We start from the raw sequence: 14,962 nt of genomic DNA, 5'->3' as shown, positions 1-14,962 counted from the left end.
GGCAAGCTTGTGACGTACTCGTACACCCGAACACCGGTCAACCTACCCACGAACGCGGATTATAGCAGCTGCCGTCGATACCGCCACGTACCTCGCAGGTAGCCGTACCGCGGCATTCAGCGTCTGCAAATACTTTCTTCCGGGTGCCTTCACTCAGTACCAGTAGCTCGCTTACAATTGGCAAGGCACAAGGCGATCTTCCACGAACGCAGCTGTGAGCTCGAACCGCTCCAGCGTCTGCGCTCAAGCTGGAGCTGCGCGTGCTCTGCTTCGTACCATCTCCCCTTCGTCCCGCACGACGGCTGCGCCCCAGAATGAGCTCGGCCGTGCAGCCGCCGCAACGATGGAACAGCACCGGGACGGGGATGATCAGCATGGCAAGGCCAGGACGCAGGATGCGCGCCCAGGACGCCAACCTACTGACGACTCGGTGGCTGACGACAATGTCGAGCGGGACGAGAACGTAGACGACGATGCTGACGACAATGACCACGATGATGCCGATGCCGACGACGACGAAGAAGAAGAAGAAGAAGAAGAAGAAGAAGGGGAGGATGATGATGAGGAGGATGATGACGAGGAGGAGGAGGAAGAGGAGGAAGAGGAGCCGTTGTTGAAATACGCACAGTTAACGCAGCATCTCCGCGCCGTCTACCGTAACGGGGATGCGACGAGCGCCTTTCTCGTTGCTGGGGACAAGATGGTGAGGCTCATCCCTCGTCGTTGCAGGCCATGATTCCCACCTTCTTCTCTCCGCTAACTGTCACGCACCGTACCTAGATTGTTGGGACGCACAACGGCAACATAGTCGGTCGCCCCTCGGCTCCCGTTGTGTCCTCTGCCTAGCTAACAGCTTCCAGCACGTCGTTCAACTGCCGACCTTCCAGACGCTGCGCATGTATCACGCCCACTCGGCCTCCGTCACGAGCATATCCATTTCTCCGTACCCGCCCCCCCTTCCGACCGAGAAAGCCGATAGTTTGAGACCGCCGACGTACCCTCAGCCTCGACCAGACTCGCGTCAGTCGGATGCTCCCTCGTCTCCGGCGGCGACGTCGAGGAAGTCGAGGGAGCCGATGCCGCTGCCCAAGATCCCCTCCAACGACATCTACGTCGCCACCTCGTCCATGGACGGCAACGTATGCATCCAGTCCATTGCTGATATGAAGGACGTCCAGCTGCGCAACTTTGCCCGTCCCGTTCAAGCCGTCGCCCTATCGCCAGATTACAAGGTCGATCGAACCTACCTCTCGGGCGGCCTGGCCGGTCAGCTGATCATGACCGTCGGCGGTGGATCCGGTCGAAGCACATCGACGACGACCGGAACGGCGGCAGCCACCGCCTCTGGTTGGCTCGGCAGCGTTGGCCTCGGCGGCAACAGTGGTAAGGACACCGTTCTGCACTCGGGCGAAGGCAGCGTCAGCTGCATCAAGTGGTCCCTGTCAGGCAAGTACGTGGCCTGGCTCAACGAGCACGGCATCAAGATTATGCGGTCCAAGCTTCATCTCGAGAGCGTCGATTCGGATCATGCCTGGAAACGGATGGGCCACATCGACAGGCCCCAGACGGACGAGTGGGAAACCATGGCGGGCGTCTGGAAGGGGCGCGTCGAGTGGGTGGATGAAAAGGCCATCGGAAACGACGAGACGCTCGCCGTCGGAGCCAAGGTCGGCGAGAAGGCGATAGAACGTCTTCTCGTCGGCTGGGGCAGCTCCATCTGGATCATACACATCCACCCAGGGGGCCTCGGTACCGGCAAGAATGTTGGGGAGAGAACGCTCGGACGGGCCGAGATTGTCAAGATGTAAGTGAGCGGCACCAACAAACCCCCGGTCCCCCTCTCACGCGACGACGAGGCCTAACTATCCGCCCGCATGGTAGTCTCCGAATGGACTGCATCATTTCCGGCATTTCCTTGTATACCCAGAACTTGCTCATCGTTCTTGCATTTGTTCATTCGCCCGACGACGAGGATGCAGACAACGACGACGACGGCCAGGCGAAATCGGCCAAAGGGCACAAACTTGCTCTCTCGTCCGCCTCCACGGGAAGCGGCCCTTCCGGAGGGATACGGCGAAAGCAGACCAACCAACCTCCGGAGCTGCGACTCATCGATCTCGACTCGCAGGCCGAGGTTGACAAGGACACCCTGAGCATGAGCCGGTACGAGAGATTGTCGTCGGGCGACTACCACTTGAGCGTCCTGCCCGGCCGCGGCGCCGCATCCGCCATCGCCTCGAAGGGAGCTCTCGAGGCGCTCGCCGGCTTCGGCACGGACATGTGGAACGTGGCCATCAACCCAAAGTCCCTCTTCAACTCGGCCGCGAGCGTCAGGAGCAGGGACAGCGGCGAGGACGTCGGCTCCGGACCGAGAAGCGTGAGCACCGTCGGCATCGGCCGACCCGCCCAGGGCACCCCAACCGCCCACCCCAGCCTGGCGAAACCTGGCGCCAAGATCTTCCTCCACAGCCCCTACGACTGCATCCTCGGCACCAAGAGGGATCTGGCCGACCACCTCGCATGGCTGGTGGAGCATGAGCAGTATCAGCAGGCGTGGGAGCTCCTGGACGAGAACCCCGACATCCTCGCCGAGAAGGCGGCCGATGCGGCGGCGCCGTCGACGCCGTCGAAGCGTCGCACGGGCACCGACGACTTTTACGACGACGAATCCGTCGCCGGGTCGAGCCAACGAAATCGCCTGTCCCCCACGGAATTGGAAAAGCGGCGGGTCGGAGAGCTGTGGATTCAAGAGCTCATCGAGGCCGGCGACTGGGCGTCGGCGGGCGAGATCTGCGGCAAGGTTCTCGCAACGCCCGACAGGTGGGAGAAGTGGGTGTGGACGTTTGCGGGCGCCAACAAGTTTCAGGAAATCACCTATTCCATACCGGACAAGCCGATGAACCCTCCGCTGCCCTCGACGATATACGAGGTCATCCTCGGTCACTACATCCAAGGCGACAAACCGCGGTTCAGGGAGCTGCTCGAGCGTTGGCCGACGGAGCTCTTCGACGTCATCACCGTCAGCACGACGCTGGAAAACCAGCTCAAGTATCGCGACGTGCGCGAGGACAGCATCGACGACGGCGAGAAGGGCCGCGACTGGCGCATCGTCGTCGAGAGCCTCGCGAAGCTGCACGAGGCCGGCGGCCGGAACCGAGAGGCGCTCAAGTGCTACATCAAGCTGCACGACGCCGACGCCGCGTTTCGGCTCATCCGCGAGGGCCACCTGGCCGAGGCCGTCGCCGACGACATTCCCGGCTTCATTCAACTGCGCGTTTCGCCCGAACGAGCCGACGCCATGTCGGAGCAGGAGTTGGCCGAGGCGACGGCGGAGGCGATCACCGTCCTCGTCGACGAAGCCCAGCACGGCCTCGTCCGGCCAGATGTGGTGGTGGAGCAGCTCCGACGACGGCAGCTCAACCTCTACCTCTACTTTTACCTCAAAGGCCTGTGGCGCGGCGAAGGCACCGAGGAGCACATGGGCGAGAACCGGGATCGGCTGGTCATGGACAGCCAATCGCTCGTCGACGATTTCGCCGACCTCGCCGTCCATCTCTTCGCCACGTACGATAGGGCGCTGCTGATAGATTTCCTAAAGACGTCGACGTCGTACACGTTTGAAAAGGTGAGCCGCGCCGGCACTCGATCCGATCTCGTGAACCCCTCGTCACGTCCGTGTCTCTGACCGCACCAGGCTGTTCAAGAATGCGAGACGGCCCGGTACGACGACGAACTCGTGTATCTCTACTCCAAGACGGGACAGATGAAGCGAGCGCTGTACCTCATCATCGACCGACTGCGCGACGTCCAAAAGGCGATTGAGTACGCCAAGGAGCAAGAGGACCCCGACCTCTGGGGCGATTTGATCGATTACAGCATGGACAAGCCAAACTTTATCCGCGCCTTGCTCGAGCAGGTGGGCACGTCGATCAACCCGATCACGCTGGTGCGGCGGATACCCGAAGGGCTTGAGATCCAAGGCCTCCGCGAGGGCCTGACGCACATGATGAAGGAGCACGAGCTCCAGCACAGCCTCAGCTCCGGCGTCGCGCGCGTTTTGCGGAGCGAGCTCGCGGCGGCCCAGAACGAGCTTCGCGCGGGACAGCGAAGGGGCGTCAAGTTCGAGGTCGTCTTGACGGCGCAGGCCAAGGGCGCCAACGGTGGCACCGACGCCACGAGAGGCGACTGGACGAACGAGATGCCCGAGGACGACGGTCGGATCCGGATCCCGCCACCTGGACACTGTGTAGCCTGTCACGAGCTCCTCACCGAGCACGAGACGGAGACGCTGATGGGCTTCGCCTGCGGGCATGTGTTTCACGTGAGCCACCTCCTGGAGATGCTCCACAAGGGCAAGAAGGTGGATGCGGGCCTGGGAGGCGAGTTTGAGGAGAAGAGCAGATATTTAGTCGGAATGAAGGTCATGAGGGCTCGACTGCTCAAGGACAAGGTTCAGGGCGGCTGCCCGATCTGCCGAGAGCAGGTGACGACGTAATGGCGGCGTCATCGGCGAGGTTTGGGTAGGCAGAAGGGTTCTGTCCTCGGCTCTACCGCCTCCGCCGACTCGCCTGGCACCACGGATACCCTTCCATCGCGAGGACGAGGAGCGCAGGCCAGGTCATGGTGGCCACGGCGGCGGCCTTGTGCGCTGCGTGCCTTGGTCGCTCACGGGCGTGACTGGGCATGCTCGGGAGAATTATTATTAAATGGCCGTACCTAGGCGCTGATGCAAAGCCACAATGCAAATCATGTACGTTTCCGTTTCCTCCAAGGCCCAGATGGCCGAATCGTGCAGAGAAGGACGCGGCTCCTCGTCCCCAGCCACGAGGCTCTCCAGGCTCACGCCAAAGACCGAGCGAGACGTGGTGATGAAGCGAATCGGCCGCCAACCCACCGAGACGGAGATGGGCTCAGAAGAAATTGGCGACGGCGACGGCAGCGGCGCCGAAAGCAACTCCCTTGACGGCGCCAACAGCGTTGCCAGCTCCCGTCGAGGTGGCCGAAGGAGTGTCCGTGCCCGAGCCGGAGGGCTGGCTCTCCACGCTCTGGGTGAGAGTAGGAGCCGCGTTGGACGACTGACCCGAAGCGGGAACAGAGGGGGCCGCCTGGGTGACGGCTGTCGGGACACCGCCAGGGTCGGTCGTCGTTTGAACGGGCTGCTTCGGCTCGTCAACAGCGTTGCCACTCGAGGCGACGGCCGTGGGCGTGGCCGGCTTCGCAGGGGCAGCACCGCCGCTCGACATGGTGACCTCGCAGTTGGTCGAGTGTACGATGGTGCACACGTTGAGCGAGTAGACGAGGGTGCCTGGACCGGACAGGAGTGAGCATCAAGACCTTGGTCCCTCCTCGAGAGGATCCGTCACTCACCGGCCGACGTGATGGATCCGAGCTCCTGAACGGCCGCCGTCTCGGTGAAGACGCCGTTGGCTGCAGGCAGAGAATTTTCGTCGTCAGCCTGTGTGCGATTCCTCCCAAGGGCAAGGAGAATCGGGCGACTCACAATAGGGCGCGATGCCGAGGACAGCGGTGGCAAAGGTGCCGGCAAGAAGGATGAGATTGGTCACGATGGCCATGTTGGAGGTAGGCATCTCGACTGTCTCAAAGTCTGTTGTCTATCGGAACAATGGTTTCTTAGCAGCGAAGGCCAGGGTCGAGTTGGCGTCGACATGCAGAGTAGAAGTGAGGAGTAGGGAAAAAGACGAGAAATGGGCCAGGACGGGGACGGGTTCGTGAGCGGCGTCGGAGAGATTGATGGGCATCGACAAGCAGCTGTTTGCCGACGAAAGATGAGAAACTACCGACGTACCTTGTTGCGTGGGTTCAAGGGGGGAATCTGTCTGGGAGAGTGTGGGTGGGCGGGTGAGTGAGTGGCGAGAAGGTGATGGGAGAGCCGAGGATGTTGGAGGAAGGGAAGAGAAGGGAAGAGAAAGAGTGACTGCAGCACAGCGATGGGAGAAAATAAATGTCTAGGCTACACGGCAAAATGGCCGGATCGGCTGGATCAGCAGATTCCGGCCCGAGTAAAACAGGTGTTATTGGATGAATGGGTGAGAGGGGATGGCGAGGGTGAGGCCGAACCGAGGCGACTGGTTGCTCGGCGATGTGGTGCAGTGAATCATGACTTTCATCCCCGGTTGCCTGGCCGATTTCAAAGCGGCACAGTGCCCGCGGGCGAGCCCAGGCATTCTTTTTCATCTTGCAGGATGAAGGGCGAGCCTTTCCTTTACATCAGCAGAGGGGGCAAACGATGCTGGACGGCGGAAAGGAGGCCCGGACAACGACCAGTATTGACCAGTTGACGGGGGATGAGAGACATTCCAGCGGGATTTGAAGACGCATGGATGCCAATCTAGTTTCAGCAGCACGAGACTGTATGGTAGTGACATGCACGGAGCCGACGAGCCACAAGCCGTTGCTTGCTGTCCTTTCTTGCGGCGACCTCTGTGCTCTCTTGCGCTTGATTTCACACATGACGGCAACATCTCCCAACCACCCACATGTTGCAGTTGCCCTACCCCTTAGCATAATGGATGAGGCGGCGTAAGAAGGCAAAGGATTCGATTCAACGCTAGCACTGCGTACACCCGTTGATGAAATTTCAACACGCCGGCCGTTGCGCCTTTGCCATCTTGGCTGATGTGCATATCGGTCCCTCCTTGGCTATGACGTGACAAGCCATGACGCAGAAGTGCTGTGCATCGGGGCTCGCTCTCGGGTCTGCTCCTCCTGCTCTCCAGACGATGGATGTTCAACCATCCGTACCGCATACGATGAGCTACTGTCGCCGTTGGCCACGGGCCTGCTGTCGCGGCAGTTCCCGCCTGACAGACAGTAGAGAGGGAAGAGGGAGGAGTGGAAATGGGAGATGCATGACCTTGTCTACACTGTAAGCTCCTCAAGACGGGCAAAGAATGTAACCTTTTGCAACCTGACCGGGGCGAATGATCTGGTACCAAGACACTTTCTGCGACAGGAAGTCTCTCGTCGTATGGCAGAGACGTCACGACAAGTACGACCTCGGCGGCTCAGCCCCCAACCGCTCCACCTCTCGACAGCGGCAAGAAAGAAGATTGGTCCTAGACAGGCTCGAACGTCTCTATTTCTGCAAAATATAGAGCTGCTTGTTGGCGTTGGTTATAGTTGGTCGGTGTTCAAGGGTGTGCTGGGAGAAATAAAGGAATTGCACCTCGTTGATAGACATCTCTGTCTTCTCTGTTGCTGTAAAACATGGAGCTGCTTGAGGCTGGTTGGTGTTGGATGTCGTTGGGCGGCGTTCAAGGGTGTGATGGGAGAAATATAGGAATTGCACCTCGTTCAGAGACATCTCCGCTGCTTTTGGAGGCTGGTTTGTGTTTTTGTCGTTGGGTCGTGTTCAGAGGCGTACTGGAGAGTTCCTCGCAAGAGAACTATGGGTTCCTCAGAGCTTAATACAGGAAAGAAGTAGAGCGATGTCCGTAGCCTTCACATTTCTATACTCCACTCCTGTCTCTGTCTGTATAAATATACACTTCTCCTGTTCCTTTTCCTTTTCCTTTTCGTTCTCTATCTTCTTCTCAGCCTCTTTCGCTTCCCGTGTATGTTTTTGATTCCCCTTGTCCTAGTTATGTGTTAGGCCTCCATTTTATACCCCATCCTTACAGCTAGCTACCATTACCGGCGTTCCAGCTATTAAGCCTCACTGCGTCTGACAGCAACTGCACAATTGGCACGTAGTTCGTTCTTTGACAGTCCCTTCAATAACCCGCGACTGAGCAAACAAACAACATTGTCTTCGCTTGACGCTTGACGCTATTAGGACAAATCAACCAGTATATATTACTTGCATATTCCGTATTGTTTGTTGTATATGTTTTTAAAGCAAATAATTTGATAAAAATTTCTACACAGACATTACTCATTCATGATAGGCTATAAACGGAAGACCTACAATATTAAATTGGAATACCTGTTACGGAGTCACTGGGCAGCTGCTCTAGGAATATGCTTATCAAAAGACTTGAAGGGAGAAGGACTGCTTGTCCGTTAGGTCTCAAGTGCCCGTCCCGCCCCAAAAGGGGAATTTCAATTCAGCCAGAATATATATATATATATTTGCGTCGAGTGCGTGGATGGATCTATCTGTTCCGGGAGGCTGTCTCGCCCCCCCAAGACACATCATCGGTGCATCCCAAGGCGCGGTAGCCAAGTCCCCGCACCCATGTCGCATGTTGGCCCAAGTTTTCGCAGCATTGTGTCTCTTCCGTCATTCATGAAGCATCGTCGGGAATTGTGGACCTTGCGAGGCAACTATTCGCAGCATTCCACGGCTGTCATCCCAGCATCACCCGCCGCGTGTGACTGTCGTTCCCGCAGTCGCGGGCCGGCCCAGACGCTCTTCGAGTACCGTGCATTTTATCGCGTCATCGTATTTCTCAGAACGGTACCGGAGGTGAAATCATCACCACGCTATCGCCCCTCACGAACAGCATCTCGGATTTGCGGCTTATCGTCTTGGCCTCTTCCTCGTTGTCATCGTCATCTACCGCGTAGATTGTTTCCTCCACCTCGCCGAGCACCAGATTGCAGTGGCTGTCGTATGCGTGAAGCTTCCCTTTGAGCTCCCTATCTCCCCTCAACTTGACAAAGACCACCTCGTTGAGCAGCAACCGAACCAGATCGAGCGGTTCGGCAACGTGGCCATCTTCTTCGCCAACGTCCGCCATTATTCCGTTCTTCTCACTCGCTGTCTTTTATAGGACTGGGGGGGAGGTGGGACGTCGACTGTTCGGTTGAGGTTGGCAAAAGCGAAACGGCACGCTGATTGTTGGCTGCTCGTTCAATGAGGTCGATGTGGAAGGTAGGGTGTAGTAGGCCCGGGGAACATCTAGCGTAACCGTGAGTAGTGTTGGGACTGCAAGTATAGTAAACTTGGATGCTATCCAGTCTAGTTTGCGGCAGGGCCTGTTGGTTTTTATGCATCGTTAACTTAGCCAGACTTTGTCCCCCAAGTATACGGACTAGGGAATTAATCAGGTTGTTAGTCGTATTTATCTTGCAGTTTGCAGAGAACCAGTAAGAAGACTACACGGCGGATTAGGGAATTAATTAGGCTATTAGTCGTATATATCTTGCAGTTCGCAGAGAAACAGTAAGAAGACTACACGGACTAGGGAATTAATCAGGCTGTTAGTAACAGTACAAGTGTACCAGTTACATTAGCTTAGTACAGTATTCCGTACAATTAGATCGGTTATATGCTACGGAGTACGGATATATTTGCAGCAAAAAATAGCCAAATTTGAAAAAAAACTGAATTGAATAAAAATGGACAAACGGGGAATTGAACCCCGGACCTCTTCCAAAGGAAGGCAGGCAATCACTTGGATTGCGCTTGCTAAGAAAGCGTCATACCACTAGACCATTCGCCCTTACTTGATATTTTTCTTGCGCAATGTTATTCTATAAATACATATATACTGTACCCTGCAGGTGTAGCTGGCGTAGGGAGACTGCTTGGGTCGCTTGGATCGGGGACGGGGGACGGCTGTGTAGAGATGTTGGCTTGGGGAAACTACTTGGATTACTTGAGTTGTAGGCGGGAGGGTGCTTGTGTCTCTATTTCGGCTTGGGGAAACTGCTTGGATCGCTTGGATCGCTTGGATCTGGTTGGAAGACACCTTTATCGCACATGGAGGGATGGACGCGCTTTTGTCTCCATGACGAATTGCCAATATGCTGTACGGAGTAGCTGTTTTCTATTCAAGAAAATATGCACGACCTTATAGTGTTGTAGATTTATGAGGGCTGCCTATTATCTTTCCAAGCTGGCACGATTGTGAAATACCACGTTTCGATGGTGGGAATTCTTCGTCAAGAAACGCTTTCTTATCCAATCGACTTGCTCGTGGTCCTTGCATGCAGTTTCTTACAAATTGATTTTTTTTCCGCCGTTGCTGCAGACACCTTGACATCTGCCCCCCCAAAATTGTGACGGCGTCCTCGTTTCCCATCCCAATCAAAGGACGAAAATCCCTTGGTGCCATTCCATCGTCCGCGAAAAATTATTGCGTTACGATATGGAGGACCGACCTCTTATTCTTGGTGTCTTTTCGCTCGGCATGCCTGACTTTTCATCTGCTGCAAGCCACCTCTGGCCTCTTTTCATTTTTCCACACCAAAGCGACTCCGTATACACGCGTAAATCTACCCCTCTGGTGCGTCCAAATAGCAGGCATCGTACCAGTGCGTGTACTCACAGCACTTGCACCTAGGTGCACATCGTTGACTTTTATATTATCATGTGCATTTTTTCTGTTCAAGAAAGCGTCCTGGACCCGGCACAAGCACTGTACTTCTAGGTACATGCACGAATCCCCGATCCACCGCAAAGCAGAGAGTATTTGCATGTACTTTCGGAGTACTTGTACAAGTAAATAAATGTAGTAATCCTCGGTACTATTTGCTGTCTACTTACGCATGGGCAGATGCTAAAGATTGGATCCCCATCCGTGCGCAAACCGGTCCCAACGCTGCCGTTCTCGCTCACCGACATTCCCTTTCTCCCCTCACATTGCTTGGACTTGGCATGCTCCGGGAATCCATCCTCGGAAGGGCACGCAATTTCCTTTTCCTTTCCTTTCCGTTTCTTTCCTTTGGCGGCGTGGACATATTCTGTCAGAAAACTGCGTACGTGTACCGGCAAATGTGCGCCAGCCGCTACGAGGAAGAGCCGAGCAGCACGGAACAAGACAAACGAAGCTGTCCAGCATCCATCCATCTCCCGCCATACCGCCGTAGCAATCGGAGGCGGAGCGAGCAGCCGAGCTCGTAGCTGGTCTCGCCATCTCGCCCATGAGACTGCCGCCGGCGACAGGCAGCAGGCATTATTCAGGCACGACTGCTAAACGGTAGCAGGTGGGCAAGGCAGCAGCAGTAGGTGCTAGGCGGGTGCGGCTGGCGTTTGGGGGCGGTGTCGGACTCGTACAGCGTATCGTTACAGCGTTCCGGCACATGCACCGCCAGCCAATGCGAACACGAGCACGAGCACGGCGTGCAGAGAGCGTTGCAGATTCAGATACGGACCTGGCAAGTACCAGGGCGCCATGAGCCATGCCGGCCACGCAAGAGTTGCCTCGGCCGCAGCGGTTCCCTCGCCGTCGACGACGTCCAGCACGCCGTCCGGCACGCCATCCCTTCTACCCCTCTCCATCGACCTCGTCGCCCCTCGGCTGGCCGGGTCGAGCAACTTCTTCCCCTTCCAGGATCTCGAGACGCTCGGCGACGGCAATGGCTATACCTTTTCGAGGCAGATCCTCGCCGAGGCCGCCGCCGGTGGCAACCAGAGCATGCGTCTCTTCGAGGCCGGCTGCCTCGTCGACGGCAAGCCCGACTGTCCGCGGGCCTGCGGCAACGCGACCTCCATGTTCGACTCGACCGAAACCTTTTACAACTGCGCCGCCCTGGCGTCGATTGCCTACTGGTCCCGGGAGGGCGGCCACTTCTACGTGCCGGCCGAAGCGGAGCGGAACGCGAGCCGCATCATGGCCGGCCGGACGCTGACCACGTTTGACGAGCGACCGGCGCTGTCGCTGCTCGTCACCTGCGCCCAGGCGGCCTGCGGCGGCGACGGCATCCGGACGCCCTGCAACGACTCCATCAAGGGTCTCGACGCGCAGTCGAAGCCGGCACAAATCTTTGCCGCCCTGGACACCTTCTGCCCCGACATTGCGGCCGAGATCAACCCCGACATCTTCGGGCCCGGGGTGAGTGAGCCGTTGCCGAGGACGAGGACCTCGGGTGCGTGGACGAGCCGACGAGCGACGGACTGACGTTTGGCCCCGACAGGTGCTCATCTCCTACCTCCTCCAGGTCTGCTTCTCGAGCCTGCTCTACCTCTTCCTCAAGGCCTTCACCGTCTGGGTCAGCTTCACGCAGGCTCGAAAGGAGCAATCGCCGGCCGCCACGCTGCACCGTCGCCTCACGCGCATCGAGTCGATGATCTGGCCCGACTCGTCGGCGCTGTCCCGGACGAGCGTGGCGCTCGCGACGACGCTCGTCGAGTTCCAGGAGGCCCAGTGCTGGTTCGTCTTCGCCATCCAGATCGCCTCGATCCTCGCCATCGTCGTCAACTCGCAGGAGGGCACCTTTTGGGGCGAGATCATGGTCAACGCCGCCGTCGCCTTCCACGTCAGCCAGAACGGCATCCTGCCCATGTTCCTCATCCAGCTGTGCCTCCACAACGAGGGCATCCGCAACTGGCACACCTTCCTCGGCTTCTTCGCCGAGTACCTCCTCGCCATCGTCGCCACGACGCAACGGGTCTACTTCGCCGACGCCTTCCGCCTCTTCCGCAAGGAGAACAAGGTGGCGGCCTGCGGCGGCAATCCGAGCCCGCGGAGCTACTGCGCCGCCATGCACGGCGTCGAGGGCCTGAACCTCGGCTTCTTCCCCCGGCCGCTGCTGTACAAGATGGTCTTTCTCGTCCTCGACACCGTCGCCATCGTCATCCTCGTGCTCGACCAGCTCGGCTGGACGCTGCGGAACCACGGGCGCACGAGGCACCTGCGCATCGGCTTCTACCACGTCGGCCGCGGCCCCGTCGGACGGTGGAGGCCGGCGTGGATCCGGACGAAGCGGTGGCTGTGGCGGACGCTGGAGCTCGCGTACCTCGTCGCCAACCTCCTCTACATGGTGTCGCTCGTCAAGGTCTTCAGCGGCAACACGTTCGAGGCGAGCAAGTGGTCGTACGGCCAGATCATCGCCATGACCGTCTGGGGCCCCGTCATCGTCAAGCTCTTCGACCTCGTCGTCTGTACGTCGTGCCGCCCCCCCACCCTCCTCGTCCGGGCCTCGACACTCGCTTACGCGTCCCAGCGGGCCCGCCCAAGAACGGATCAAGGCTCAACTCCGGGCCGCCGCGGCTACGCATCGACAACGTCATCAACGGACGCGTCGGCACGTCGGCCGATGAGGAGCTCGAGGACGACGATTTTCTCTCCGACCTGGACCGAGGCATGGCGAATGCTCCCGCGCGGAGCGCCGGCGCGGAGAGCGGAAAGGCAAGGGGTGAACGAGGCCTTGCGCCGACGACGGAATGAACGAGACGCGTCGTGGCATTGGCGACGTTGCCTGCACGCCTTGCATTTGTCGAGAATGGCGTGTTTCCAACGGTTCGTGCACGTAGCCCGGAGCGACCGTCGTTGCCTCTCGGGGCGGCCGTCGTGGCCGTTTGCGCTTCGTCCTCACGCCGATTCGGTCCCGTCAGGCGGCGGCCGAGGCTCGTCGTACCTGCTCGACACGTAATCGTAGGCGACATTCTCCCGATCCTTCAAGAACGAATCCACGCGTTCGTCCTTGGACCGCCCCGCACGCGCCATGCCGTCGCGTCGCATCTGGTGGCCGATGTCGGCGTTGCGCTGCTGCGCGTACTCGACAAAGTCGGCGCCCGAGGACTCGGCGCGGTTGGCCTGGGCCAGGGCGCCGACCATGCACATGGCGACGACGAGGGTGGCAAACAGGCCGTTGCTCATGTAGGTCGGCTCGCGGGGCTTGCCGCTTCGGACCTCGTACCAGCGCTCCCAGTCCTCCCAGGTGGCGTTGCGGGCGGCGCTGTTGGGCCGGTGCCGCCAGGCGCGGTCGGCGTCTCTCAGGTTCGGAGCGCCGTGGCCGTGGGACCAGCCGACGCCGTGGAGGTCGTAGAGCCGGCGCTTGGCCGGGTCGCCGAGGAGATCGTTGGCGGCGACGACGAGCCGGTAGCGCTCGAGGCGGATGGCGCGCGGCAGACGCGGCGCGGATGCAGAGGCGGAGGCGGAGACCGAGGCGGAGGGCAAGAAGGTTGGGGAGGAGGATGAGGATGATGGGCCGAGGTGGTGGCCGTCATGATGCTCAGTGTCGGGGTGGTAGAGCTTCACGAGCTGAATGAAGCGCTGCTTGGCGTAGGGGGCATCCCTGGGCAGGTCCAAGATCTCGTAGGGCGTCGGGTTCGGCGAGCTCGGCCAGGCCGGTGGTTCGTGTCGGCCGGGTGTCTGCCGCGCCGTGGCATGTCGCCGCCGGCCGTGGCGGGGAATCGATGAGAGCAGGGCCGAAGCTGGCGAGCAGACGGACGAGGTGAGGAGCGGACGCAGCGCCGCGGCCGGCAGGGGCTTGACGAGAGTAGCCATCGTAGCGGGCGAGCGCCGAAGCCCGAGAGGGCACGCTCACCGTCGAACCATGGACTGCTGATTGGGCAGGGCCGGCGAGGATGCTGAATACCGACGCCGACTTGACTCGACGGAGCTGCTTCCGGGAGGGGGTGTGGGTTGGGGTTGGTGTTGAGGGGGTGCAAGTTTGCCGCGGAGCGACGAGCGGAGAGACGGAGGCTAGTCTGCGTCGGGCATGAGTCATGCGTCCATGGATGGCCAAGAGAGAAAAGTCGCTGGCGCTCGACGCTGTCGCCGTCTCGAGGGGCCAGCTGCGTGTGCTGGTGAGCGGAGGTTGGGCGAATGTGTGCAGGACGGAGTACTTACGTAAGTAGTAGCGTAAGTAGGGTGCGGTAATACTCGATCACATGTACCTTGCGGGGCCGTTATATCCGGCCACGATCCGCGCGTTAACCCGCTTTCGGAGCTTGGTGGGTTTTGATGGTGCAATTTCATCAGCCCACCAAACGATGGAACAGCGCCACGGAGCAATACTGGGCCGGCAGATGTCGGATGTACTTGCATGTACGTGCATCATCGTGAGTTCAAAAGTACGTACTGGCACATGACTCTGGAGTACAGAGTACATGCACAGCGTCGATGCGCTGATAGGGAGTACTTTGCATCAACATGCACCGTCCGTGGTGGCGATTGTACCTTCATATTCCAGACTTTGTATGTGTACATGCATCTACCCGCAGAAAAGTCTTGCATTCACGCAAGTTCAGGATCGGTACTTTATTGTACAAGTACTCGTGCTCCGTGCATGTACTGTGCTTTGCTGCAGGAACAATTCGATAGTGTCG

General features: G+C 58.9%; 5 protein-coding genes and 1 non-coding gene across 6 annotated transcripts; 2 read left to right on the top strand and 4 right to left on the bottom strand.

Annotated features, from left to right (window-relative positions):
* Nucleotides 1-343: 343 nt before the first annotated feature.
* DCS_06796 (uncharacterized protein) lies at nt 344-4,495 on the top strand (the record flags this gene model as incomplete). The annotated part of the gene is made up of 4 exons (XM_040804083.1): nt 344-703; nt 861-1,804; nt 1,882-3,625; nt 3,695-4,495. 4 exons carry the CDS (start codon nt 344-346, stop codon nt 4,493-4,495), a joined length of 3,849 nt encoding a protein of 1,282 aa, XP_040654187.1.
* A 415-nt stretch (nt 4,496-4,910) lies between these two features.
* On the bottom strand, nt 4,911-5,588 carry DCS_06795 (uncharacterized protein; the record flags this gene model as incomplete). Its single annotated transcript, XM_040804082.1, has 3 exons — nt 4,911-5,305; nt 5,368-5,427; nt 5,501-5,588. 3 exons carry the CDS (start codon nt 5,586-5,588, stop codon nt 4,911-4,913), a joined length of 543 nt encoding a protein of 180 aa, XP_040654186.1.
* A 2,823-nt stretch (nt 5,589-8,411) lies between these two features.
* Nucleotides 8,412-8,702, bottom strand: DCS_06794 (U6 snRNA-associated Sm-like protein LSm3; the record flags this gene model as incomplete). The annotated part of the gene is made up of 1 exon (XM_040804081.1): nt 8,412-8,702. One exon carries the CDS (start codon nt 8,700-8,702, stop codon nt 8,412-8,414), a length of 291 nt encoding a protein of 96 aa, XP_040654185.1.
* A 602-nt stretch (nt 8,703-9,304) lies between these two features.
* DCS_t83 lies at nt 9,305-9,407 on the bottom strand. Its single transcript has one exon. It is a non-coding gene; the product is annotated as a tRNA-Ala (tRNA).
* Nucleotides 9,408-11,081: 1,674 nt separating this feature from the next.
* Nucleotides 11,082-13,076, top strand: DCS_06793 (uncharacterized protein; the record flags this gene model as incomplete). Its single annotated transcript, XM_040804080.1, has 3 exons — nt 11,082-11,741; nt 11,824-12,790; nt 12,853-13,076. The coding sequence occupies 3 exons, from the start codon at nt 11,082-11,084 to the stop codon at nt 13,074-13,076; spliced, it is 1,851 nt and encodes a 616-aa protein (XP_040654184.1).
* Nucleotides 13,077-13,220: 144 nt separating this feature from the next.
* Nucleotides 13,221-14,138, bottom strand: DCS_06792 (Hsp40 co-chaperone Jid1; the record flags this gene model as incomplete). The annotated part of the gene is made up of 1 exon (XM_040804079.1): nt 13,221-14,138. One exon carries the CDS (start codon nt 14,136-14,138, stop codon nt 13,221-13,223), a length of 918 nt encoding a protein of 305 aa, XP_040654183.1.
* Nucleotides 14,139-14,962: the final 824 nt, after the last annotated feature.

The sequence above is a fragment of the Drechmeria coniospora genome, chromosome 03, assembly GCF_001625195.1.
Source record: "Drechmeria coniospora strain ARSEF 6962 chromosome 03, whole genome shotgun sequence".
In the NCBI taxonomy this organism is placed as follows: domain Eukaryota; kingdom Fungi; phylum Ascomycota; class Sordariomycetes; order Hypocreales; family Ophiocordycipitaceae; genus Drechmeria; species Drechmeria coniospora.
This window is presented reverse-complemented; position numbering and strand designations above follow the sequence as displayed.